Source organism: Scyliorhinus canicula, chromosome 8 (assembly GCF_902713615.1).
Source record: "Scyliorhinus canicula chromosome 8, sScyCan1.1, whole genome shotgun sequence".
NCBI classification, from domain to species: domain Eukaryota; kingdom Metazoa; phylum Chordata; class Chondrichthyes; order Carcharhiniformes; family Scyliorhinidae; genus Scyliorhinus; species Scyliorhinus canicula.
In genome coordinates, this window is record NC_052153.1 from 72,135,806 (window position 1) to 72,162,434 (window position 26,629).

Below are 26,629 nucleotides of genomic sequence, written 5' to 3' on the forward strand. Positions count from 1 at the left end.
ACAATATTTAAACTTTTAAAACTTCAACCCTAACAATAACAGATTATAGGTAGTTTCTTACCTTAAATCATGAGTTCCCATTAAACATCACTTCAAATGAATATCCAGCCCTCATTCCACTTACATAGACAGGCAAAGATACTACTTGTAAGCACAAAGCAATCTTCTGCAGTTAGTCACGTTCCTTTAGAATCCTTTGCGAAAGTCTGTCTCTGGGCAGTTTTTTTTCATGACCGCTCTTGGTGGCTTTTCAAATCCTTCTGCTCCCCTGTTCAAAGCAGCGCTCTCTAAACTCCGCCAAGTCCCTCAAACAAAGGTTCTCCCCTGGGGTGCCCAGACTTGAACCCATCAGCATTATCTTGGCTGTAAAGAATCCAGACCCATTTATAAAAAGAACAGAGCCATGCTATTGATACGCAACGAACCACCCATTGTTGGACAAAGAGGCCATCAGACTCTGTAATATGCAAATGGCTGGTCAGACAGGAATATCCTGAAGGGTAATTCTCTGGGGACCTGGGTTTGAATACCACCCCTGTGCTAAACCTTCCCCTTTAGGGAAGGAAATCTGCCATCCTTACCTGGTCTGGCTTACATGTGACTCCAGACCCACAGCAATGCCCTCAGAGATGGCCAATAAATGCTGGTCCTGGCCAGTGATGCCCACATCCCATAAATGAATAAAGACTTTTTTCCCCCCAACATTTCTTAAGACTACATACAGTTTAGTTTCTATTTGGTAAATGTAACATTTTACATTTTCAAACAAGCAAACATCGTATGAATATAGTCCATTAAGCGGCACGGTAGCACAGTGGTTAGCACTGTTGCTTCACATCACCAGGGTCTCGGGTTCGATTCTGGCTTGGGTCACTGTCTGTGCAGACTCTGTACATTCTCCCTGGTCTGCGTGGGTTTCCTCCGGGTGCTCCGGTTTCCTCCTATAAATCCCGAAAGATGTGCAGTTAGGTGAATTGGACATTCTGAATTCTCCCTCTGTGTACCCAAACAGGCGCCAGAGTATGGCGACTAGGGGATTTTCACAGTAACTTCATTGCGATGTTAATGTAAGCCTACCTGTGACAATAATAAATATTATTATTGTAGTCTTTTACCATGTCATGGTCATGATAGGGCATCAGCAATCACATCTTCTTTTGGATGAACCTTTTTCACTAGTTCTGTCCAAGTAGTACTGATTCTGTCCAAGTAGTACTGGTATTATCAGGCATACATGTGGTCTCTGTGATGGTCTCCATACGTTAACAAAACAAAACTTCATCAATAATTAAGTTACATGCAGTTGCCTGACTTTATCAGCAGAGTTTCCATTTAAGACAGATTGTTGATCAATGTTACAGCATTCATCATCAGTTCATCACATCAACTGTTTTATATTCAGCTTCTTTTGTGATCTGTTGACCTTTGATGCCTGAACAGTGTGCCTGAACTCTGGAAGCATCAGCACCATAGAGGCAGCTGCAAACAATCAAACAGTGAAGAGCAGGGCTTCGCCACTGCGTACATTTGTACCAGCTCTTCAGCCTCCGGATTCCGTATCTTTCCATGGAGGATGCTCTCTGTGAAACAGTGAAACAGCTTTAGTCCTTCATCTTTTCCTCCTGACCAGACGCTAGTGTCATCACTTCCTGTGTCACCATTATGATAGGAATTTGATTGCTCTTGGAGCTCCACAATTCTTGCAGTTCCTTTTATTACAACCTGCTGCCTCGTGAGTAGCTCTCTCCGTTGTTGTAGTTGTTGTCGCTGGTCTTCAATCTCATGCAGGTGATTGCTAATATGCTGGAGTTCCTATGCAATCTGATGCTGGATCTTAACTTTCTTCTGAATTTCTCCTTCCAGATTAGCTTTTTCTTCCATGTAACCATGACTGAAACATCCTGCTGGATGAAATTCCCATGCCAGCTGCTTCTTAGCCTTCAGTTTTCCATCCACCCTGTCAAGATTTTTTGTTTACGTAAATCAGCCATCTCCGTTAGTACCTGTGCTGTTGTTAGTGGAGTGAGGTTGCATGGGTGTTGTTTAATGGGAACACCATTTCCGATAGCTACATCCTGTGTAATAACTTTTGTACATCTCAAGTTATCCTCCCCCCCCCCCCCCCCCCCCCTCCAACCCCCACCCCCCACACACACAGCTCTATTTGACTGTAATGACGCTTTCTGGTCTTTTTGATATTCCTCGGGAAGGTAACTCAATAATGTACCCCAATTTTTGAATGTTTCCTCATTGTCCAATTTAACTTGAGGAATGTCAAATTCAGAATTGTCTGGATTTATCTCTTTGGTCACAACGACTAACACTTCCTTCTTCTTTCCTTCTCCAGCAAAATACCCTTTGAGCATATTACGATGACACACTCCATGATTCTGCCTTCTGTCTGGTGTTCTTATAAAATAATTCACTCCACTCAGTTTCCTTTCAGTCTGATAAGGCCCACTAAATTTTGCTTTTAATGATTCCTTGGATGCAGGAATGGGTATTAAAGGTGCTGGTTTGATTACTGCCTGAGGTTTCCCTACTACTTGACATGTGTGACGTGTATGGGAAATTCATCTACATCTTATGCAGTCCAGGTCAAAAAAAGTTTCTTTATATTTTTGCCTGAGTCTTCCTCACCCCTAAATGACCCCCGACTGAAACATCATGCGCTACTCGCAAAACCTCCTTTCTATAACCCACCAGTAATATGACTTGATGAACTTCTGCCCATTTCCCATCTGCTTGAATATGCAACAGTCTCCATTTTTGCATTACTACATTATTTCTAATTTAATAACATTCCGGTATACTTCAATATATGCTTTCTGATATAACTTCTTTATCTCTGAATTTTATTGTTGTAATTCAACCAATTTGTTTGAACTAAAGACATCTGCTTCATTTATAGAGATTTATAGAGAAATACAGCACAGAACAGGCCCTTCGGCCCACGATGTTGCGCCAAACTTTTGTCCTAGGTTAATCATAGAATTTTGGACAATGTTTCATGGCCAATCATCCACCATCTGCTCTAGTTCTTGACTAACCATCTGATCAAACATGATTCCTGACAGTTGAGTCTGAGCCTCCCTAACAGCACTCCTCAAGTTCTCTTCCTCCTGTCTCAGCCTGTGGCTTTGTGATTGGATTACCACACAATCAGGGAACACCCTCGGACATACATCTTGCAACGTCACAATTGTTTGACTTTTGACTGGCTTTTCAACCACAATAGGCTGCACCCCCACTTGAGATCCAGCTATATCATTGCCTAGGATAAATTGTACCTCGGGCAATGGTATTTCTTCTATTATTCCTACTACCACTTCATCACTTTTCACCGGACTCACTAACCTTTAACCAGCAGTGGCACACTACTGCTCTCACCACCAACCCCACATATTACCACCTAGTCCAACAATGTGCCTTCCAAACCACATATCTCTTTATCTCTCAGCTTAAAGATTGACTTGCTCCTGTATCCCATAACATCTTAATCTCCTTCCCTGCTCCACCTTGTATACATGAGAAAACTTTACCCTCACAAATAAATTCCTTAAAAAGTTCTGATATCTGCTTATCCACCAGCCTCTGAACAGTTTGTACACTCTGTGGCATCTCTTCCACTGGGACAGTGTTTTTTCTTCCTACTTTAATAAACATTACTGGCTCATCCTGTTTTTGCTGGTCTGTATTCCCGGTACTTTTCGTAAGCCCCCAACACTGCGACTTTACATGTCCAGCTTTATTGCCACAAAAACACTTGGATTTTCTTGTCGCTCTACTACTATCATTGGTTTCCTTTTTACTTTGAGGCACACTCTCTTTAACATGCAGCCCATCTAGCCATGTTAACCCTCTGCTCTTCCACGTGAGTTCTCGCTACCGTGGGAAGTGAAACTTTAAATTCCTCTAAAATAATTATCTCCCGGTGCGTGCGGAGGAGGCCTCCTGCATGGGGACCTCCCTCCGGGCCCTCGCCACGGCAGCACTCCCATCCCCACCCAAAAAACACTCCAGCAGCCCAGTGGTGACAGCCAGCCACCCTCCAATCCTGGAACCAACTGCGGCAGCAATTTGGCCTGACCAAAATGTCGGACAAGGCTCCCATCTGCAACAACCATAGGTTCACACCAGCACTGACTGACGCCACCTTCAAAAGGTGGAGGCAGGACGGGGGGGGACACTGACAGTCAGGGACCTATACACAGACGGCAGGATCGCAACACTGGACGAACTGACAGAGAAATTTCGGCTAGCTGGGGGGAACGAGCTGCGGTACCTCTAGCTCAAAAACTTCCTACGAAAGGAGACAAGGACGTACCCACAACCGCCACGACAGACACTACTGGAAGACCTACTGGACGCAAGTATCCTAGAGAAAGGGAACTGTAGCGACTTGTATGACCGACTGGTAGAAAGGGACGACACCGTACTGGACGCAACAAGAAGGAAATGGGAGGACGACCTGGGGATGGAGATGGGGTGGGGACTCTGGAGCAAACACTACATAGGGTCAACTCCACCTCCACGTGCGCAAGGCTCAGCCTGACGCAACTAAAAGTGGTACATAGAGCCCACTTAACAAGAAACCGTATGAGCAGGTTCTTCCCGGAGGTGGAGGACAGATGCGAACGGTGCCAAAGAGGCCCGGCCAACCACGCCCACATGTTCTGGTCTTGCCCCAAACTTGTGGAGTACTGGACAGCCTTCTTCGAGGCTATGTCCAAAGTGGTGGGGGTGAGGGTGGAGCCATGCCCGATAGTGGCGGTCTTCGGGGTTTCAGACCAGCCAGATCTATTCCTGGGGAGGAGGGTGGACGCCCTTGCCTTTGCCTCCCTGATCGCCCGCCGTAGAATCCTGTTTGGCTGGCGGTCAGCAACACCGCCCAGAGCTGCAGACTGGCTGTCCGAACTCTCGGAATCTCTCCAAATGGAGAAAATCAAATTCGCCATCCGAGGGTCGGACGACGGCTGAGACAGGTTATTAAGCCCAACCTGCACATGCCAAATATCTATGCTCCGACCGTCCTTTCTCATCAGTGTAACCCTCTATTCCATTCCCCTCATATGCACATCTTGCGCCTCTTAAATGCACATAACATTCACCTCAACCATGCTGTGCTGTGGCGAGTTACATATCCTTCCCATTCTTTGGGTAAAGACGTTTCTTTAGAACTGCCTCTTTGATTTATTGGTGATTATCTTGCATTGATTGCCTTCAGGTTTCCTCTTTCCCCACAATGCTCTTTCTCAGCATTTACTCAAACAGAACTTTTCCGAATTCTAAAGACCTCTAATTCACCCCTCTAGCCTGTTTTATTCTTTCCTAATAGGTATAATTTCAATGTTCTGGAGTCAGCCTTGTGATTGTGTTTGCACCCTCTGCGCCCCGACATCCCTTGTATATCACGATGACCAGATGTGTGCACAGTATTGGACTTATATGGTGTTAATTCTATGTAAGTTTAGCATGACTTCTCTAATTTTCAATTCTATCCTTCCAGAAACAACCCGAAGTGTTTGACTTGCCTGTGTTTTTTTTTTCAGTGTATGACTGCACTCTAACCTGCCCGGCTACTTTTAGTGAATTGTGTTTGTCCTCCCAGATCCTTTAGTTACTCTATCCCCCCACCCAAATTTAGATGTTATCTCCCATGGGATACGATGCCCTGATGAAGGATCTTGGTTTTGCCTTTCTGTTTTTCTTTTGTTGCTGCATGTTAATTACTTCAGTGATTTCGCAGCGTTCCCCGGGCCCTCGCCGCCGCCAGGATGCGCTGTGAACATGTTTTCCGTCCCCCCTCTCCCTTCAGACCGGGATGCTGTCTCCGGCTCGAGCGAGCGGGAGGGAGGCAGGCGCGCGCTCCGGGCACGGGGATGGTGTGCGCGCGCGCACGTTGCACAGACTAAAGTTTGAAGAAAACCTTCGACTCTGATTTACCGCAGGAGATGTTGCAAAACAAAAACTTTGTTGGGAAGACGCCGCCGCCAGATTTTGATTAAGTCGAATTAGCTGCTTGCGTTGTGAGAGAATCCTGAGGAGCAGACAGACAGACGGAGGGCTTTGTACAGAGGTTCCTTTTTGTTGCTCTTTCTCGTGGTTCGTGCTGCCTCTCTTGGGGAGAGGGGGACCGGTTCCGTCTCTTTGGATGAACAAGACCAAGTCGCTACCCCCCCTCCCCCTCTCAAATACCTGGCGTGCTCTGCGTTTAACTAACGAGTGATGTACAAAACCACACTTTTTGGGGAAAACTTCGCGCTGCTTCTGTTCATGTGTTACCCGCTTTTCGGGGAGATTTCAACAGGTAAGGGCTTCCCACAAAGGGATAAGCTATTTAACTAGCGCGGAAGAAAGTTTAGATTGTCTAACTTGGTGCATCTTCCCATTCACCGAGCGGAACAATGGACCATTGGAAGCCATTCGGCCCATCATGCTTCTGGTAGCGTTTACAATTGTGCAACCCAGCTCCCGGAGTGTTTTGTTCTTTGGTGCGCCCGTCAAATGTCAGGTCAATTTTAATTGTAAAATGCTTGCAGAGAGAAAGATGCGAGATTTTTGTCGGCGGGTTTCTCTTGTTCCTTTTTGTGTACACGGCAAACAGTGCTGGAAAAAGATAAACTGGAATAAACGCTTCTCATTTCCTGTCTGCCTTGCTGAGTGCATGTTTGGAATCAGGAAGCATCATGCTTCACGTTAACAAGCCATGCAATTGTGTTTTTTTTAGAGTTTGCTAAACTCGGTGATTAACATTTGACCTCTGTTTGTGAGTTACAATTTCACCAGATTGTACTGCGAGAACAGGCTGCTGATGTATTGCTTTTTCAATGTGGTTGCTAAAGTTTTTTTGTACCCAAGGGATGAGGTGATTGCAGTCATTTGAGGCTAATTTTGGTAGAGCGATTTCCTGTATTTTATTCAGCTATGCAAACGGTGGATTTGAATTCAGGACATTGCGACCGGAGGTTTAGGGGAAGAGCACAGTTCCCTTAATGTTTGGGAACGGCGTTACATGTGCCTGATGTTTGGGGATCTCAGTTCTGGGTATCAAACACAAATGTTTGGCCAGCAACAAATTTCCAAGTTTGAATTTTTTTTGGTACAGTGTTTTTGTATGTATTGGAAAACTGAATGAAAGTGAACTGATTTGACTAGATGACTGTGTGTATTCACTTTGGGCAACTATTTAATTGCGCCGCATTGCTTCTGTCCAGCAACTGACTGTGGGGAGAGGCACGATGTTGCAGATTCAATTGCATGTGTTAATCAACTGCATATTGAGGAGGATCTCTTCCTGGCGAATTCTTTGTCGGTCCCTCTAATCCATTTTTCTTCTCAACGGGAGGTGACAGATGCTTACGTTTCCTGTTGTTAAAAGGCAAGTTTGCTAGGTTCTGCCATTTGGTACCACTGATGGGGGTTGGGGAACCGAAAGTTCAGAACGATTTAGGTGGAATTTATTTTCAACTGGCTTTTATTACCCCCTTTTGAACGTACACAGATAATGCGTAATAAGGGCCAAATTTAAAGTTATTTGGCAGGAACACATGTGAGAAGAGATCAAATATTGGAATTTCAAGTGGCCATCAGTGTTGATTCTGAACTACCGACAGACACAGACAAGGCGAAAAATACTGCAGTAATAAGTGTAGATGTGTCGGCATAGGAAAAGATGGGCCGAATGGCCCATTCCTGTGCTGTACCACTTCTATGGTGTTAGGTTTCATTTAAATATATTTATTTTTATTAACAAAAATGGCGGTATATCAATAATGCTGAAAGCACTCAGCAGACCAGACAGAATCTGTGGGATAAATTAATATCTTCAGTTATATTTTTAATCACTTTTGGTATTTTGCTAAATTATTTCTTGGTGGCATCCTGGAACAATAGCGATGCAACAATGTCGGTGCGCAAGATCAGTTTTAATTTACAGCCATGAATATGAATGAAGGTGCAAACATGGCCCGTCCCAATTCCCATGATAAAAATTGTGTTGTCTTCCTTTTAAAACATGCTAACTATTTTTCTCAAGTCTCCCCTGCACTCTTAACTAATATGCTATTTGCCAGGCAGTGCCTTTAAACTAGTGGTTGAAACCGACTATGTGTATTTCAATATTTGTATAGAAAAATCAGACATCTAATCTGCAGCTCTGTTTCATTATCTCTTCTCCAGTGGGCCCTAAAGATAATGGCTTCAAACATTTTTATTTTGCGAAATTGTCAAATTCGTACTCCTCAGAAACTGACAGCAACTTCAGGGTCCGCACATCCACCGAATAATAGTGAAGAAATTGAAATAGCTGTCAGAGGGTCTGCTGTTGACGTGGTTTTCTCCTGACTGTAATCAATGGGAAATCTAAGAACATCCAATCTTATGCTTTTATTCTCACCACATGTCCCTCCTTGAAAATGTTAATCTTGTTGAATGATATGCAACCTGGTTTGTAATAGTATACGAACTTCATGATTACTGCTAAACCCCCTCACTGGCCCTGAAAAGCTATTTTTGTATTTGTGGAAGATTAAATATTCCATAATAGAATTTCCGCATTGTTACATTTTTTGATGTTTATTTTCACTTTAATCCAATCATAAATGATTTATTTCGCTACCTGAAATAGCAAATTGAAAGTAAAAGCTTCAGTGCTTTTATCTTCATGCTTTTTGAGGCTGAGAGTACTTTAATATGATTGATTGCTTACCCTGCTTGCTGACATCACTGTTGCTGTATGCATGGAAATCCCCTCTACAGCATCACATCTTAACTGCCATCAAGAAAGGGCAAGCACATAGATCATTAAATCAGCTTTCTTTGAAGTCAGTGGCTTCACTGCTGATCACAAACTCTAGGCCATTGTTGTTCCAGTGTAAAGCAGCTCATTGTTCCATTGATGGTAGGGAAGAAAGATTTGAGTCAGACTCTAACCTACAATGTAAAATAATCCATTTGTGAGGTTGTTTCTACCTGTAGCATTGAAAAGTAAAGTGAATTAACCTTTGTGCACATCACACTTCTTCTGACCTGAATAAATAGGTTCATAATGCTCAACAGGTTGTTGTAGAAAATGCAGAGCATTTGTAAGGTCTGTTAAATTTTCTGGTTTTGCAAAGCGATCCAGCCTCGTGATAAAAAGATCACCAAACACATAATTGAACCAAATCCAAAACACTGCCTTCCTGTAATGGTCACAATGGGCAGACACATGTAAAATTGTCACAAATCTACCTGCCTTTAGAAACTCTCAACTATGATGATACAGGCCAAATGATCCAATTGTGTATTGACATTTTCACAATGTACAAGATGCAATAAATGGTAATTCCACAGCTATCCAAGTTAGTCAAGTTTAAACTGCACTTTCACGTGTCTGCTTAATTGACTTGCCTTCTTTTATTCCTTTATGGGATGTGGGTGTTGCTGGCTAGGTCACTATTTATTGTCCAACCTTAATTTTCCTTGTGAAGATGCTGCCTGCTTGAATCGCTGCAGTCCCTGTAATGTATGTACATCTTCAGTGCTGTTAGGGAATTCCTGGATTTTGACCCAGCAATTAAAAAAAAAAAAAATTTAGTGTACCCAATTCATTTTTTCCAATTAAGGGGCAATTTAGCGTGGCCAATCCACCTACCCTGCACATCTTTTGGGCTGTGGGGGCGAAACCCACACAAACACGGGGAGAATGCGCAAACTCCACACAGACAGTGACCCAGAGCCGGGATTGAACCTGGGACCTCAGCACCGTCAGGCAGCAGTGATAACCACTGCGCCACCGTGCTACCCTTGACCCAGCAATGATGAAGGAACAATGATATATTTCCAAGCCAGGAAGGTGTGCGACTTTTAGGGGAACTTGCACATACTGGATGCTTACTTGTACTGTATAGTATTTCAACAATGTTATGAATAACAGTAGAATACAGATCTAAATTTCCAAAACTGATTATATGAATTGTATGGACAAATAAAAGAGATGTATTTATCGGTAGAAACAATTGCAATCATTTTTTTCATATTACTAACAGTTCTGAAAGTGTTAACAGATATTTGCATGTTCTGAATGGAATAAAATCCCTACAGGACTGAAGGAGACCTTTTGGCCCATTGAGTCTGCAGTGACCCTTTGAAAGACCAGCCTACCTAGCCCAATCCCCGCCCTATTCCTGCAACTTCACCCCAAAGGGCAATTTAGCATGGCCAATCCACCTAACCTGCACATCTTTCGACTGTGGGAGGAAACCAGAGCACCAGGCGGAAACAGGGAGAAATCACTTGAGGTCGGAATCTAACCCGGGTCCCTGGCGCTGTAAGGCAGCAGTGCTAACCACTGTGCCGCCGTGTCACCCTAGTTGACTAGTTCTCGGTTCACTTTAATCCAAATAAGCAGAGATATGGTGCAAAGGTTGCCTTCTGTGGCATCACTTACATTTTCCCTTTGTTTTAAAGATTTTATGGTACACAAGCAATTATTATAATTCCGCATACCAAGCTAACAAGCTCCTTAGGTTGCAATTGTTACCAGTGCTTATTAATCTATTATTGTTGACTATATATTTCATGTATTTGGAATGAGAGGGTGATGATTTGGCAGCGATGGGAGGCAAGGGATGGAATGGAGGAGGTGATGGCTGCTTTTGGTTCATAGAATTCCTACAGTGCAGGAAAAGGCCATTCGGCCCACTGAGTTGGCACCAAACCTCTGAAAGAGCACCCTAACCAGATTCCCACCCTACCCCTGCGAACCAGTAACCTCACTTAACCCGGACATCCTGGACACTGAGGGGCAATTTAGCACAGCCAATCCACCTAACCTGCACATTTTTGGACTGTCGGAGGAAACAAGAGCTCCCAGAGGAAGCCCACACAGACACGGAGAAAGTGCAAACTCCACACGCACAGTCACCCAAGGCTGGAATTGTACCCAGGTCCTTGGCGCTGTGAGGCACCAGTACTAACCACCATGCTGCCCCAGTCATGCTATTCACAGGAGGAGACCACGACTGGTTGAAACTGGTTTTGAAATTGGAGCTTGATTTAAAAGTGAGCAACTTATATTGAAAATGCATAATGTTAGCAAATTTGGATTTAAATTTTAAAAGAGCGAGCTGCTGAGTTTGCTTTTTATCATTTAAGGATGGACAATTGAATGGCAAGCTTCTCAGCAAATCGCAATTTTCTGGAGATAATCTATTTCTTTGGATTTGAAGAAATGAATACTTAAATTGTACTGTTGTTGTGCAGAGTTCCACATAATCAGATTTAATGTGATTTTATATCCTCTTTTATTTATGTCATGCTAAAACTCCAGTATTGGCATAGATTCCTCTGCCCTCTTTCTGAGGGGCTTGAAGAATTACGTAGCCGCAAAGGATTTTATTAATTTAATGGATCCCATCTGGCAATATTTAAGTATCTTAGGTGTGCTAAAGGAATGTCCAAATAAAATATAATCAGTTTTAAAACTTCAAAATGCTTTTTAACTGTTAGTTCCATTGAAGACTGTGAAACAGTGAGACAATTACATAGCACCAATTACATTATATAAATCGGTCCCATACTGGCGCACGGTTTTCCCGGCGAAAAGGGGCGCATTCAACGGGAAATCTCGTTGACAATGGCAGGACCAATAAATCCTGCTGGCGGGCTGCCTCTGTCACTGAAAAACACGTGGCGGGTTGGTCAGTAAATCCCGCCCTTTGTTTGATTAGGCTGATATACATAAAGCAATAAGTAGTCTAGTTTAATATGTGATGAGTCAGTTGACTGAAGTATTTTTGGTCATTTCAACAATAGACCACAATGCAAGTAAGCTATAAGAAAACATTGATTTGTAAAGGATAATCTTTATGACTTAGTTAGTTCAGGTTTTAAAAAATGGTTGCGACCTATTGTGTGAATAAGCTAAATATTAAATTAAGATAGGTAGCATAGACACGTGAGACTTTTCAAAAGCTCAAATCCTTTAATGTGGTAACCACCCATCTCAAAAACCTCTGCAAATAGTTTTTTAAATCCCTCTTCCTTTATTACTTAACAGTATTTACTTGAGGGAGAGAGAGCTGATAAAATCACACTGGGGAATGTAGCATTATATGTTCTTGTAATAGTGCTTCAGTGCGTAGTTGGTATATTGATTCCCACGATCTATTTAAATTTATGAGAAATTAAAGACAACACAAAGTAAAAAAGTTATACTATAATACTATATCAAACATTCTAGACTGAACAGACCGCTGCATTATGCAGAGGTGATTGAAGTGATTACATAAACATATATAAATGGACATAAAGATGTTACTGTGTAGTCGCAAGATGGCTGTTTGCATATAATGCATCATATCATGCATGGCTATGTCCGTACCCATACATTCAGACATGAAAAAACTGAACCAATTAGAAGTCAATGACAAAAGTTGAGCATAGTGAATTGAATAGCCTGTTGTCTTTCAGCCGTATGTAGCATTACACCATATGGAATGAAAAAAACTAGTCTGTGGAAAGAAGGGATTACTGTGCTAATTTTTAAATTGTAGATGCTTCAATAGGTGACTTTGTACTGCTTTCCCTTACTAGCTGTGCATGCATTTTTGTATATTTAGTTTTTATAGAATAATAGAACAAAACCGCAAAGAAGGAGGCTATTCCGCCCGTTGTGCCCCTCTTTTGTGAAGCCCCCCCTCCCCCTACCAAATAATTCCACGAATGCAGCACCAGAAACAAAATGCTGCGGATGCTAGGAATCTGAAATAAAAATGCTGGAAGCACTCATCAGTTATGGCAGCATCTGTAGTGGTCAAGGTTCTAATGAAAGATCATTGACCTGAAACACTGGACCAGATCTTTGCTCCCAAGGCAGGTAATGCAAGTCTGGAAATATTATGTTGGCTTGACACACCTGCCTTGGGAGAAACTCTCCCAGATGTGCTGGATCTTTGCTCTGGGGGAGGGGGAGGGGGAGGGGCAGGATGGAGTCAGTTCTAACATCCTTACCCCCCCCCCTCCCCCCCCATCCCAAGGTGACTAAGAGCTGCCGCGTGCCATGTGGAGCTGTTAAAAGGCCTATCTTGGTTCTCTGGAACTTCATTCCAGTAGTTTTATTAAATTTTAGACCCTCAAACTTCAGACCACATCACCACCCTATCCATTACCCCGGCCAACCTAATGCTAATCCATGTCCTCCCGGCTATACTCCTGTCCCTCATAGCCACCATACAACCTCACCCAGTTTCCACCGTGGCCAGACCTCAGGAGCCACGTTGAAATGAAAGAAAATAAAGGTTTAAATATTTACTATTCCTTTACTATAGTAAAATACACCCCATTCATGAAAGGCAAGTCAAAACATTCAAATCCTTTCAAGTTATTCATCCATTATAAAAACAAACAGACTGGTATTCATAATCCTACCCCTACTGAGATAATGAAAGGTGTGGAGAGTAGTCAAGTGTTAATAGTGACATATGAAAGCCCTTGGAGTAATGTCAGCAAGTGGCTATTTTAACTGCTAGATTAGATTTTTTAAAGTCGCTGACACAGCCAGGCTATTTTTTTATTTTTAAAGGGTTGAGGATTTAATTAACTTAACAGTGCAACAGATCTGAAGACCATATCTACCATCAAGAGCTTTTATGACTACTCTAAAAGTCTTTACCTTCCATACTGCAGGTTCGGGCCCTTGCTGCAGTGAAAATGGGGTATGTTTAAATTCAGCCCTGAGTTCAAATAGCCCTGCTGAGTTGAGGTTTCCCGCATGTATGAGTCACACCTTGTTCCCGTGCGACTGGCGAAAAATGTGATGAGAATGCAGCAGAACCGCCAGATCTGGGATTGCCTGCCATCAACTCTTTCTCTCCACAGATGCTGTGTGACTTGCTGACTATTGCTAGTATTTCCTGTTTTTGTTATTGTAATCTGATTACCTGCTCTTTCCCCATAGCTCTGCGAATTTTCCCTGTACAATTATTTATCTAACTCTTTTTGAAAGTTACTATTGAATATGCTTCCAGCACCTTTTCAGGTAATGTAGTCCAGCTCACACTAAATTTTTCATTTAAGGTTCTTCATACTGCCTCTTTGGCCAATCACGTTAAATTGGTGTCCTCTAGTTACTGATGCTTTCACCATTAGAAACAGAGTAAATAGGGAAAACAATATCCAAACATTTCAATATTTTGAACATCTTTATCAGATACCTTCTCTGCTCTAAGGTGAACAATGTCAAAGTCTTTCCACATAACTGAAGGTTCTTTTATACCCCCTCTGAGACATCTTAAAATTGGTGCCCAGAAATGGACCCAATACTCCAGCTGAGATTTAATTAGTACAGTATTTTGTAAAGGTTTAGCATTTCGTGCATTTTGTACTCTGGTGCTGATGTGTTTCAGTTCAGCGAGGGAGTCAGAATTGCTGTGGCAACATGCACTTTTACATGCATGTTGTAGTCTGGAGTTATGGATAATGATGGTAGACGCTCCAATGTTCCATCAAATGACTGATCAAGAATCTCTCCCACTCTTGCCACCTGCCACTGGCAGCAAGATTTGGAGGTTGACACTCAACATGCTTGACCGTGTTACAAATGCACCTTCCTTGACCATCAAGTTCTGGGGTGGGACTGGTTTGAGCTTTTGACTCAGGCCACTTACCCACTGTGCCACAAGACGACTAATCTATTGTTCTCTATTATGCTATTAATAAAACCAAGGATCCCAGATGTTTCTTTTAAACATATTTTTAACTTGTCCTGCTACCTCCAAAAATTTGTGCATGAATACTCCCTCTGCCCACTGCCACTTTTCTTTTAATCCTATGGATTCAATTTTGCTAACAAGTTTATAATGTGCTACTTTGCCAAAGACTTTTGAAAACCTATGCATACTACATCCTCCTCCTCCTCCTCCTCCTCCTCCTCCCCCCCCCCCCCCCTGTCATTCCTTCATCAAGGAACTCTTGCGCAATGAAGGGATTGGTTATAAAAGCAAAATCCTTATTTATTGAATTGATTAAAGTACTGCATTATCTGAAGTAACAAGTGTTAAATTAATCTGAATTATTATTTAAAGAAAGTGAAAATTAAACATTAATTGTCAAGAGTTAGATGTTTGCTTTCTTTTGAAAAAGCAAACAAACCTCTTTATTCTTTGAGTATTTGAAGCATTTGATGGGCTCTAAATAACTTCCCTGTTTTATTCCACAATACATTGTTTTAAATTGTGGTGGCATGGAACTGGGACAGATTATTTGGCAGTTTAGAACAAGAGTAAAGTAATATTAAAGAAAATTAATATCAAATGTTCTTACTCAATCCATATGTGGTAAGTTGGCAAAGCTGGCAAATGATGAAGGAGGCAAGAATTCCAATGGCTTTTAATAAAATGAACTGATGGAGCATATTTGTTTTGTCAAAAGTGCAGCTTCCAATGATTGTCAAAAGGTGCTATTGATAGCAGCCAGAGAGTATTGGGGATAAATATGTTACAGAGAAACCTTGTTACTTGAAACTTGGACTTCCCATGAGCCAATTTCAAGGCAGGCGTTTCCATCTACAAATTTATAAGATTAGATTGATGAGGCTGGTTGAGAACATGAATGTGAAGCAGAAATGCTAATTTCTAGAAGGCAATTTGGAAGGTTTTTATTTCAAGTCTGCACCGAGGCGCAATGTGGCTGAAAGTTTAGTTACAAATTGAGGATATAAATGTTGGATTACAAATGTAGAATGCTATTGCAGTAGAACTGAACACTACTTAGAACATAGAACAGTACAGCACAGAACAGGCCCTTCGGCCCTCGATGTTGTGCCGAGCAATGATCACCCTACTCAAACCCACGTATCCACCCTATACCCGTAACCCGACAACTCCCCCCCCCCCCCCCCCCCCCCCCCCCCCCCCCCCACCCCTTAACCTTACTATTAGGACACTACGGGCAATTTAGCATGGCCAATCCACCTAACCTATGTAACAATTCGGATAAAATCCTCAGTTACCTGGTTTATTTCTAACCTAATTTTCTCCTTTTGCAATGTGATTTCTGCAGTTTGTAATCTGATATCGGGTTGAACTGAGAATGTCTTGTGTGTTTGTGGAAGAAGGAGGCCGTAAAAAGGTTTGATTTATGCCAGAGAAGTCATTCATTAGATTTGCTTTAGTGGTTATGATTTCTGACTTTTAGGAAAAGTTGTAATAAACCTGTAGAAAGATTTACATTTCTGAAGGCTGAGTATATGTTTACTGTTAACTGATTTCATGAACTTCACTCTCCTTTTAAGTACTCCTGCACAGCTGGTTTGGGTTGTTTTTATTAAGGTATACAACCAGACTAACTGTTTGAAGAAAATATTAAACAATTGACATCTGCAAGTTGTGACCAGTCATTCTAGGCTTTTTTAAAAAAAATTTAGAATACCCAATTCATTTTCTCCAATTAAGGGGCAATTTAATGTGGCCAATTGACCTACCCTGCACATCTTTGGGTTGTGGGGACGAAACCCACACAGACACGGGGAGAATGTGCAAACTTCACACAGTGAACAAGAGCCGGGATCGAACCTGGGACCTCGGCGCCGTGAGGCAGCAGGGCTAACCCACTGCGCCACCGTGCTGCCCTTATGCTTCTTAATATGTTTTTGCTTCTCTGTGGTTTTGTTAATTATTGATAAAATAAGGGGAGAAAAGCTTGAAAACTTGTGAATATAGATTCTAAAAAAATTCAATTTATTGTGCTGACTTGCCTCCTCTAGGCATCTGATTTTAGATTTCTTGCATTGCATCAAGTGAGAAATAGAATGTAGATAGGTAGTTCTATTCAGTGCTGTGCAGTATAAGATGTGGTTACAGTAGTTAACAGGATATTATGCTTTGGAGGAACAGCGTTTATTTAAATCATTACAGATCTGCATAAGAAATGGAAATTCATGCATAATTTTCATATTACCACAGCTTAATAAATACTTGGCGTTCAATCATTAAGATCAAATTAATTTAAATCCTGATTCTTTATGTTAAATGCAACCGAAGATGTGATCTTTGATCAGGTTCAGGATGAAAAGTGTGTGTTTATACACTATATGCATAAGCGTGTATAACAATCGTTTGTGAAGCATCTGAAAAATCTGTTTGGAAACAACATTATACTTTATTTTACGTCTTTCATGAAGACTGAAACCTTTATTGTGTGATGAAATTTCAAAAGTTAACCCTCAACAGGATTTTCTTGGAGACAAATGCAGGAGGTTATTGGTGAGCCAGTGAGATGTATTTTCATCAGTTGGTGATTTTCTAAATTATAATTTTGTGTGTATACATGTGTATTGTATGGGCATTGATATATTTAGCCCCATCTTAAGCCAATCATTGAGAATGTAATTAAATAAGGGATCAACAGTGATTAATAGTTTGGAAAAATGGCGTAGAGGTAGATGATCAGTCATGATCTGTTTGAATTGTGCAGCAGGCTTGATGGGCTGAATGGCCTACTCCTGTTTCTCAGATTGCATGTCCTATGTTCAATGTTTGATGGACATGATGAAAATCAATAGGTTTTTAATAATGTATTCGTTCATGGGCATGTCAGGAGTAGCACCATGTATATTTAAAAATCTATAACATTTGACTGCATGTTTGTCAACCAGCAGAATTGGCATGCTACAAATAAAGTAAGAGATCCCACAACGAATGGATTAGGTCAGAGCTCTACAGTCTTGCCATATTCCATTGCGAATGATAGTGGGAAATTAAGCAACTAATGGGAGGAGAAAGTTTCTTGTGTACATCCCCATGGTGGAGCCCAGCATGACTTTACAAAATAAAAGAAGAAATGTTCGCAGTCATCACTTTCAGCCAGTAGTAACAAGAGAATGATCTTTCTTGGCTTCCTCCTGAGGTGTTCATATCCCCGGTGCCAGTTTTCAGCCAGTTTAACTTGCTCCACGTGACTTCAAGAAATAGTGGAGTACACTGGACAGTATAACCATTGCAGAGCCTGACAATTACCTTGCATTAGGGTTGAAGACCTGTGCTGCATGTCAAATTGAAGCATAGCTAATCTGGTCCAATGCCACTACAACACTAGTATCTAACCGATAATATGAACATTGACCAGGTATGCCTTGTCAACAAGAATGACACATTCATCAGCAAAGTGATGGAGGAGTAGTCCACTCAAAACATATCTCATGGACCTTTCTTGCCACCTGTCCTAAACATAGTTGCATGATTCAGTTCTTTCTCTAGCTTTTTCTGTTATGAAGCTTATTTTTTTTTTATGTTAAAGGAGCTATACAATGCAAATTGTTATAAATGGTCTCTGACTACCAGTATGACTCTGATACTTATGCAGTTCTTGGAGTTGAGTATGTGTAACCTTGTGATCAGTGTTGTCAGGTTTTCCACTGTTCAAATGCCACAAGATACTGCCATAACGTAGTTTTCAATATGAAAATACTGGCATTGGAAACTGACAAGGGACTATTCTAGTATGACTTTTGAGCTTTTCAGATAGCTTATGTGGTAGAACATGGTTTTCAACCAGAATTTTCTTTAGTTTTATTCTTGGCTTCTCACTCGAAATCATGCCAGTTGAATGAGATAACTAGGTCACAAACCATCCTGTGATAGAGAGTCATCTATCTCGAGGACAAGCATATCCTACTGGCTTGCCCTACATGGATAACACCTCCGACTAGCTAAAGAGTTTGAATCTTTTGTTAACTTTACAGGAAAATGAGGCAGAAGAACTGTTATGAGAATAGATGTCTATTTAATACCTGGTTGCTGAAAGCGCAGAAAGATGTACAGTATATCAACTAAAAAAGGCAACATTTTCCATGACTTAGCTCCAGGAATCTTTCTTCAAAATGGTCAAAGCACTTCCAATTTTCTACATTGTGCCGCGATTTGAGATTTTGCCTCACTTTGTTTGACCATGTGATGTGAGCTCTGTCTAATGGTTCTTGAAGTATTACTTGTAGATCTATGCAGTTTGTCTTCAGTTTAAATGTGTAAGCTATGTGCAATGTATTGCTCTGTTGAAGGATTCTGTTCTAAAACTTGGCATCTTTCTACAAAACAAAAAGTAAACATAATTTGCCTTTTTTCCTTTTGCTGTTGAGCATTTTGAGGGTAGATATCTATGTGATCGCTACAACTCTGAGCATGACAGGAGTAGCATCATGTATATTTATATTGTATTTTTATATTTATTATAGGTATTTGGATCTACTGTCCTTTATGGGCTCCCCATTTAATTTAATTTCTTTTGCAAAAATCTCCTGCTGGAAAATAAGACCTAGACATTCTGTAAAAAATGTTGAATTAAAAAATGTATTTTAAAACCAGTTTCAATTTATTTCCCCTTGTTTTTGAGAGGGAAATGATTTTATGTTGTTAGTCTTCATCTCTTATCTTTTTGAGCTATTCCCCACACCAGCGCAAAGTCAACCTTGTTCTGTTTCCATGATGCTTCGTTTTGCAGCGGCCCACTGCCTTCCTGTTTCTCAGTGGACCAGCTTTGTCACTAAATTAAAAGCAAAATACTGCGTATGCTGGAGATCTGAAATTAAAACAAAGTGCTGGACAAACTCAGCAGTTCTGGCAGCATCTGTAGCGAGAAACAGAGTTAACGTTTCAAGTTCAATGTAACTCCTTCTGAAGAGGAGTCACATTGGACTACATGTTAATCATGTTTCTCTCTCTCTACAGATTTTGCCAGACTTGCTGAGTTTTTCCAGTACCGTTTATCTTTACAAATTCTTACTTGTGCCTATAACTTGAGCATTTCTTAACTAATGGCAGAACCTTCAGCCTCTTGGTTCCAACCATGGTACTTTACTCCCATCAATTTCTAAAAAATAAATTGAGTGCCCAATTCATTTTTTTCAATTAAGGGGCAATTTAGCATGGCCAATCCACCTACTCTGCACATCTTTTGGTTGTGGGGGTAAAACCCATGCAAACACGGGGAGAATGTGCAAACTCCACATGGACAGTGACCCAGAGCCAGGATCGAACCTGGGACCTCGGTGCCGTAAGGCAACAGTGCTAACTACTGCACCACCATGTTGCCCTCTTTACTCCTATCATTGAAAGTTTCTGTTCAAATCTATCTTCTCAGCAAATTTCTCCTAAATCCATTACTAAATTATGTTCTCCTATGGGACGTGGGACAAAGTATTACATTAAAAGTGAAAATTGTTGTTGGAACAAGGATCTTCGAAAGCAGTAGGAATATCCAGAAGAGACATATCTGAGCAGTTATGATTTTGATGTTTTGGAGCCCAATTGATGCTGTGATTGAAATCTGTTTTAAACTAATGCATTGCAAAGTTACAGAGGATGGCGCTACAAGCTGGAGCAAAAGAGCGCAAAGTTTTGGTACTTTTGGCTTTGAATTGTTGTAAGATTTTGAAGTTCAATAGGTCTTGTGTTTGTCATGAAAATAAAGACCTGGCTAAAGAGCGAGGAGCAGTCTGTGATCCTATTCCAGTTTTCACCTTTGAGGACTGGAAGACTGACCATATGCTGTTAAAAGTGAACTTTACCAGAGGTTGAGCTGACTTCATCAAAACTGAATTAACGAGAAATTAGATGTTCTGCACCCTGATTAGAAGAGCATTAACAGCCCATTACTGACAGTTTCTTTCAAAAGTACTACTGACTGGCAAATTGAGCTTAGGTTTCCTCCAGCATTTAATCCATTTTAATTACTTATTTGCCTTAATTACCACTTGCATAGTTAAATGGTATAGAAGCGAACTTGGTACCATTGTCAAGCAGTGTCCAATGGACAACATCATGCTAAATATCATGGTCCTGTCTGGGCTAAAGATAAATTATATATTTGTATAATCACTGGCTGCTTGCTGTAGTACAGCAGATCTTTTTGAATAGATGATACTTTTTTTTGATGGCGTCTGCTAGGTTGCTGACAAAGGTAGGACATAGTAAGGCAAAATGTACATTCTCAAGGGAGCCCTGCAGTGCATGGGTGATGAAGATGGTTGTGGGAAAGGTTTGCATTTTGTTCTTGTACTTTTTGGAACTACCCAAGGCTATTGGAATGAAAGTCTCTGTAGTGATCTCTGCTGGTATGTAAAGAGTTAACAACTGTATCATAGTGCTAGACAATCACTAGATGGCAGCACTAGATCCACGTGCATATAAACTGTACTCCGAGGATATTCCTGCCTCTTCGTATCAGGAGTGACTAGATAGCACAGTGTTAGAGAGATATTACAATCACGTAATATAACAGTCTCTTTCCGCTCAGTGCAACAACATTCACAGGGAATTTCCTCGCAAGTTCTCCTATTAGGCTGTTGTAATTTCAAGGGAAGATAGGTGGAAACTTTGTTTGGCTGCCTCTGGAGCTTGCACCAGTCTTTCACAAAGCCTATGGCAATGCATCTATAGAGCTTGTGCAGACATTTCTAGACCTCCTGAGAAATTTCTAGAGCCTGACGTGAATGACTTTGGGCAATTTGAACTCTTATCTTACTGATTGTGGGGTCATAGTATAAAACTACACCAATTTTAATAACATTTAAAACGTCTGTAAAGCTCAAAAGATGGCAAGTGTGATTCAGTCTATATTTTGAAGTTTAGGATGAAGGACATATTAGTGGAAGAATTGTGTATTTCTGATTTGAGTTTTCTCACTTTACATATAAGGGACGTGGGAGTAAGACCACCTGGAACATGGAACAAATGGCCCTGAACAAATGAACCACCGATGGCGTGGGGGAGAGGAGATAGTGGAGGTGGGGTGGGACGGGGATAACTGTAAGGGAAAAGCAAGATGGAAGGCAGCGTGAAAAGGGGGATGGAAAAATGAATCAATGGAAGGAATAAAATAAATTGATAGAAATAAAAAAATGACGGAGGAGGGAGTTCACAGTCAGAAGTTGTTGAACACGATGTCAAGTCCAGAAGGCTGTAACCTGCCCAAGTCCCAAAAGACGTGCTGTTATTCTCCATCTGTGTACCCGAAGAGACGCCGGACTGGGGCGACTGGGGGATTTTCACAGTAACTTCATTGCAGTGTTAATGTAAGCCTACTTGTGACACTAATAAAGATTATTATTATTATAATCGGAAGATGAAGTGCTGTTCCTCCAGTTTGTATTGTGTAAATTGGAACATTGCAGCAGGCCAAGGACGGACATGTGGATACAAGAGTAGAATGGTGAGTTAAAACGCAAGCAAAGGGAAGGTCTGGGTCCTGCTTGCGGACGGACTGCAAAGTGGTCACCCAGTCTGCATTTAGTCTCCCCAATGCAGAGTAGATCGCATTTGAGCAGCAAATGCAATAGACCAGATTGAAGGAGGTGCACGCGAAGCGCTGCTTCATTTGAAAAGCAGGCTTGGCCCCTGGATGGTGAGCAGGGAAGAGGTAAAGGGGCAGGTGCTGCACTTCTGCGATTGCATAGGATAGTGCCATAGGAAAGGTGAGGTGTTGGGGTTGTGGAGGAATGAACCAGTTGTTTTTGCAAATTCACCACTCTTCTTAGAATTCCCCCTATACCAAAAAGGGCCAATATTCTAAATGGTGAACATGGATTCTCACTCCCTGACTCCGATGCAGGCTTCAGTGGGTGCTATTCAGGTCAAACTATCTTTTCAAGTTATCCCCCGGTATAACCCATACCTTCACCGAAGAATTTTACCTACTTACCCCTTAATAGCATCGATGTCCTGGGCCCTGCGTTATTAAGGAAGTGAAGTAAGCTAATAACCACTTTTTCAGGTTAAGTTATTTTATTATTATACTTTTTTTTTAAAGTTGCAAACACTTTCTTTACAGAAAGGTAAACAGATTAGTGATTTTGGATGCTGTCTGGTTGGTTGTGGGGACCTTCAGACCCACCTTAACATTTTAACTTTAAATCCTAGCCTTCTTTCGATCTATTACAGTTTACACTCGGCTGCTTGCCTTGCCTTTCCCATGACCGAGTTCTCTCTCTCTCTCTCTCTCTCTCTCCTCCTCTTCTCTCGTGATGCTGGTTCTCTGTTTTCTGTCCTCCTTCCTCTGTGCTCCGTTCTGACCTCTCCAGCTGCTGCTCCCTCGCGTTCTGCTCTCCTGATTGCTGCTGCCTCATGGGTGGGGGGAAGGAGGAGCCCGCACTTGATACTTTTTTGGCGGGAAAAATCGGGACCTCCAATAGGGGATGGGCTACGGGGCTTAAAGGGGCATGGTGGGCTACGCGGCTTAAAGGGACATGGTGGGGGGAGGGCCTGAGCGCTGGGACGGGAGACAGACAGGCGCCAAGGGCAGGGAAAGTGTCTTATTTAAAATGTTTATTCTTTCCCTGTACCCTCTCAGACCAGATATTGCCAGACTTCAATGTTTCAAATGACACCTTTTCTGTATTTTCCAGAACACAGTGTAGCCCGGCAGGAACAGTCCATAGAATCCCTACAGTGCAGAAGAGCACTCTACCCAGGTCCACTACCCTACTCTATCCCCGCAACCCTGTGCATTGATTATGGCCAATCCACCTAATTTGTACTCTTTGGACACGAAGGAGCAATTTAGCATGGCCAATCCATCTAAACTGGAATGCTGTCAGGAGGAGAGAGGGGAAGGTGTGTTTGGTGTGGCATCATGCTGAAGTTGGCGGAACTGATGGAAGATGATATTTTGAATGCAGATAGGTGGGGTGGAAAGTGAGGACAAGGGGGCATCCTATCCTGGTTCCCGGAGGGGAAAGGGTGAGAGCAGAGGTGTGGGAGATGGTTGGACGTGGTTGAGAGCCCTGTCAACCACAGTTGGCGGGAAACCATAATTAAGAAAGAAGGAAGACGTGTCAGCAGCACCATTTTGGAAAGTGGCATCATCGAAACAGATACGACAGAGGCGAAGGAGCTGCGCGAATGGGATGCAGTCCTTGCAGGATGTGGGGTGTGAAAAACTGTAGATGTGGGAGCCAGTGGACTTGTAATGGATACTAGTGGACAGTCTGTCCCCAGAAATGGAGATTGAGAGGACAAGGAAGGGAAGGGAAGTGCTGGTGGTGGACCATGTGAAGGTGACAGAGGGGTGGAAATTGGAAGCAAAATTGCTAACTTTTTCCAGGTCCAGCTGAGAACTTGAAACAGCATTGACAGTCATTAATATACTGTATGTGAGGGGGCTGGAGTAGTACTGGAACAAGGAATGTTCCACATACCCCATAAAGAGACAGGCAAAACTGGGTTCCATGTGTGTATCTATAGCCACACTTTTTGTTCAGAGGAAATGAGACCAGTTCAAAGGGGAAATTGTTCAGCGAGAAAACAAGTTCAGCCAATTGGAGGAGAGTGCTGATGGATGGGGATTGTTCAGGCCTCTGTTCGAGGAAGAAGCAGAGAGTCCTAATCGTCCTAGTGGAGAATGGATGGTGACGAGGGTAAAGAGGAAGCGTTTAGGGCCAGGCAATTGGAAGTTGTTGATATGATGTAGAGCAACAGAGAAATATGGATGTAGGTGGGAAGGGGCTGGTCAATGGGAGAGGATGGAGTCAAGGTAAGAAGAAATAAGTTCAGTGAGGCAGAAACAGGCTGACATGGGTTTGTGGATTTTGGGGAGGAGGTAGAAGCGGGCGGTCCAAGGTTGGGAGAATTTTGGAATCTGTGGAGGGAAGATCTCCAGAGGAGCAGAGGTCAGTGACATTCCTGTAAACAATGGCCTGATACTCTGTGATGGTGCCATGGTCCACTGGGAGGTAGGAGGAAGTGGTGCTCAGCCTCTGCGAGGTTGAAGGCAGTACTCTAGACAACAACAGCCCCACCCCTGTCAGTGGGTTCGATGACAAAGTCAGGGTTGGAACTGAGAGCGGAGTCCAGCAAGTTGAGAAGGAGATCGGTGAGAGTGGGTGAGAGGAGCAGGTAAATTGAGTCAGTCAATCTCACGCCGACAGTCAATGAAAAAATTCAAGAACAAGAAAGCATTTGGAGGGAGAGGTCCAAGTGGAGTTTGAATACTGGAGGCGGGTGAAAGGATCTGTTGAACAGGGGGATGACTGCTGCCCGAAGTAGTAAGCACCGAGACAAAGTTGGCGGCAGAAGAAGAATTCAGCAGCATGTTGAGCCCGAAATTCGGTGAGGTGGAATGTAAAAGTATTAAATTGAGTCTTTTGCTGAGTACAGCTTGTTCGGCCTGAGAGGGGAAAGTAAGAGGGTATGGTGAATACCTGGCAAGGGCTGGGTGAGAAGGGGTGGAGAGTTCTGGATAGGCATTGGTATCGATTAGCACCATAACACCTAAAAGGAAGAGAAAACGTTTCTCGTTCAGGCATCAGCTGAGGCGAAGAATGAAACAAAACTGGGGACAAGGAAAGCTTTGAGATAGGGTGAATAGGTGCTGCTGGAGACAGATATCCAGGGTATGTATATGGCGACACATGGCATGGAGCGTGGATCTCATGTGGGGTGAGGACGGCCGTCCAAGGAAGGTTGTATGTCCTGGAGATACATGTAATCCTGGGTGGATTCAAAACATGAGGGGTGGAACTTGCTGAGGAAGGGAATATGACTGTGAAAGCAAGTTGTGGAAACACCTTGTCAAACACCAGGAGGGAAATGAAAAGCGATTAAGGTATACAAGATGAAACAAACAAACAGGAATCCTGTTGGGGAGATGAGCAATGCTTCTTCAGGGTATGCATTCCTGGAAGTAAATTAAACACAAAAGATAAAAGCAGATTCCTGCAGATGCTGGTATCTGAAACAAAAACAGAAAATGCTGGAAAATCTCAGCATGCCTGACAGCATCTGTAGAAAGAGAACAGAGCTAATGTTTCTGAAGATAACATGAGGATTATAGAACAAAGAACAAAGAAAAGTACAGCACAGGAACAGGCCCTTCGGCCCTCCAAGCCTGTGCCTCCAGCCTCCAGCAAGATCATGCTGCCCATCTAAACTAAAATCTTCTACACTTCCTGGTTCCATATCCCTCTATTCCCATCCTTTCATGCATTTGTCAAGTTGCCCCTTAAACATCACTGTCATCCCTGCTTCCACCACCTCCTCCGGCAGCCAGTTCCAGGCACCCACTACCCTATGTGTAAAAACAAAACTTGCCTCTAAACCTTGCCCCTCGCACCTTAAACCTATGCCCCCTAGTAATTGACCCCTCTACTCTGGGGAAAAAGCCTCTGACTATCCACTCTGTCTATGTCCCTCATAATTTTGTAGACCTATCGGGTCATCCCTCAATCTGCATCGTTCAGAGAGAACAAACCGAGTTTATTCAACTGCTCCTCCTAGCTAATGCCCTCCATACGAGGCAACATCCTGGTAAATCTCTTCTGCACCCTCTCTAAAGCCTCCACATCCTTCTGGTAGTGTGGCGACCAGAATTGAACACTATACTCCAAGTGTGGCGTAACTAAGGTTCTATACAGCTGCAACATGACTTGCCAATTCTTATACTCAATGCCCCGGCCAATGAAGGCAAGCATGCCGCATGTCTTCTTGAATACCTTCTCCACCTGTGTTGTCCCTTTCAGTAACCTGTGGAGCTGTACACCTAGACCTCTCTGACTTTCAATACTCTTGAGGGTTCTACCATTCACTGTATATTCCCTACCTGCATTAGACCTTTCAAAATGCATCACCTCACATTTGTCCGGATTAAACTCCATCTG

General features: G+C 42.4%; 1 protein-coding gene across 3 annotated transcripts in view; it reads left to right on the top strand.

The window, feature by feature from the left end:
- The first annotated feature begins 5,858 nt into the window (after window positions 1-5,858).
- Window positions 5,859-26,629, top strand: part of ror2 (receptor tyrosine kinase-like orphan receptor 2) — a 323,434-nt gene continuing 302,663 nt past the window's right edge. For all 3 annotated transcript variants that reach the window (XM_038804721.1, XM_038804722.1, XM_038804723.1), the window contains exon 1: window positions 5,859-6,310. In XM_038804721.1, the coding sequence (XP_038660649.1) occupies window positions 6,229-6,310 (82 nt within the window). In that variant the 5' untranslated portion in view covers window positions 5,859-6,228. The remainder of the gene's footprint in view (window positions 6,311-26,629) is intronic.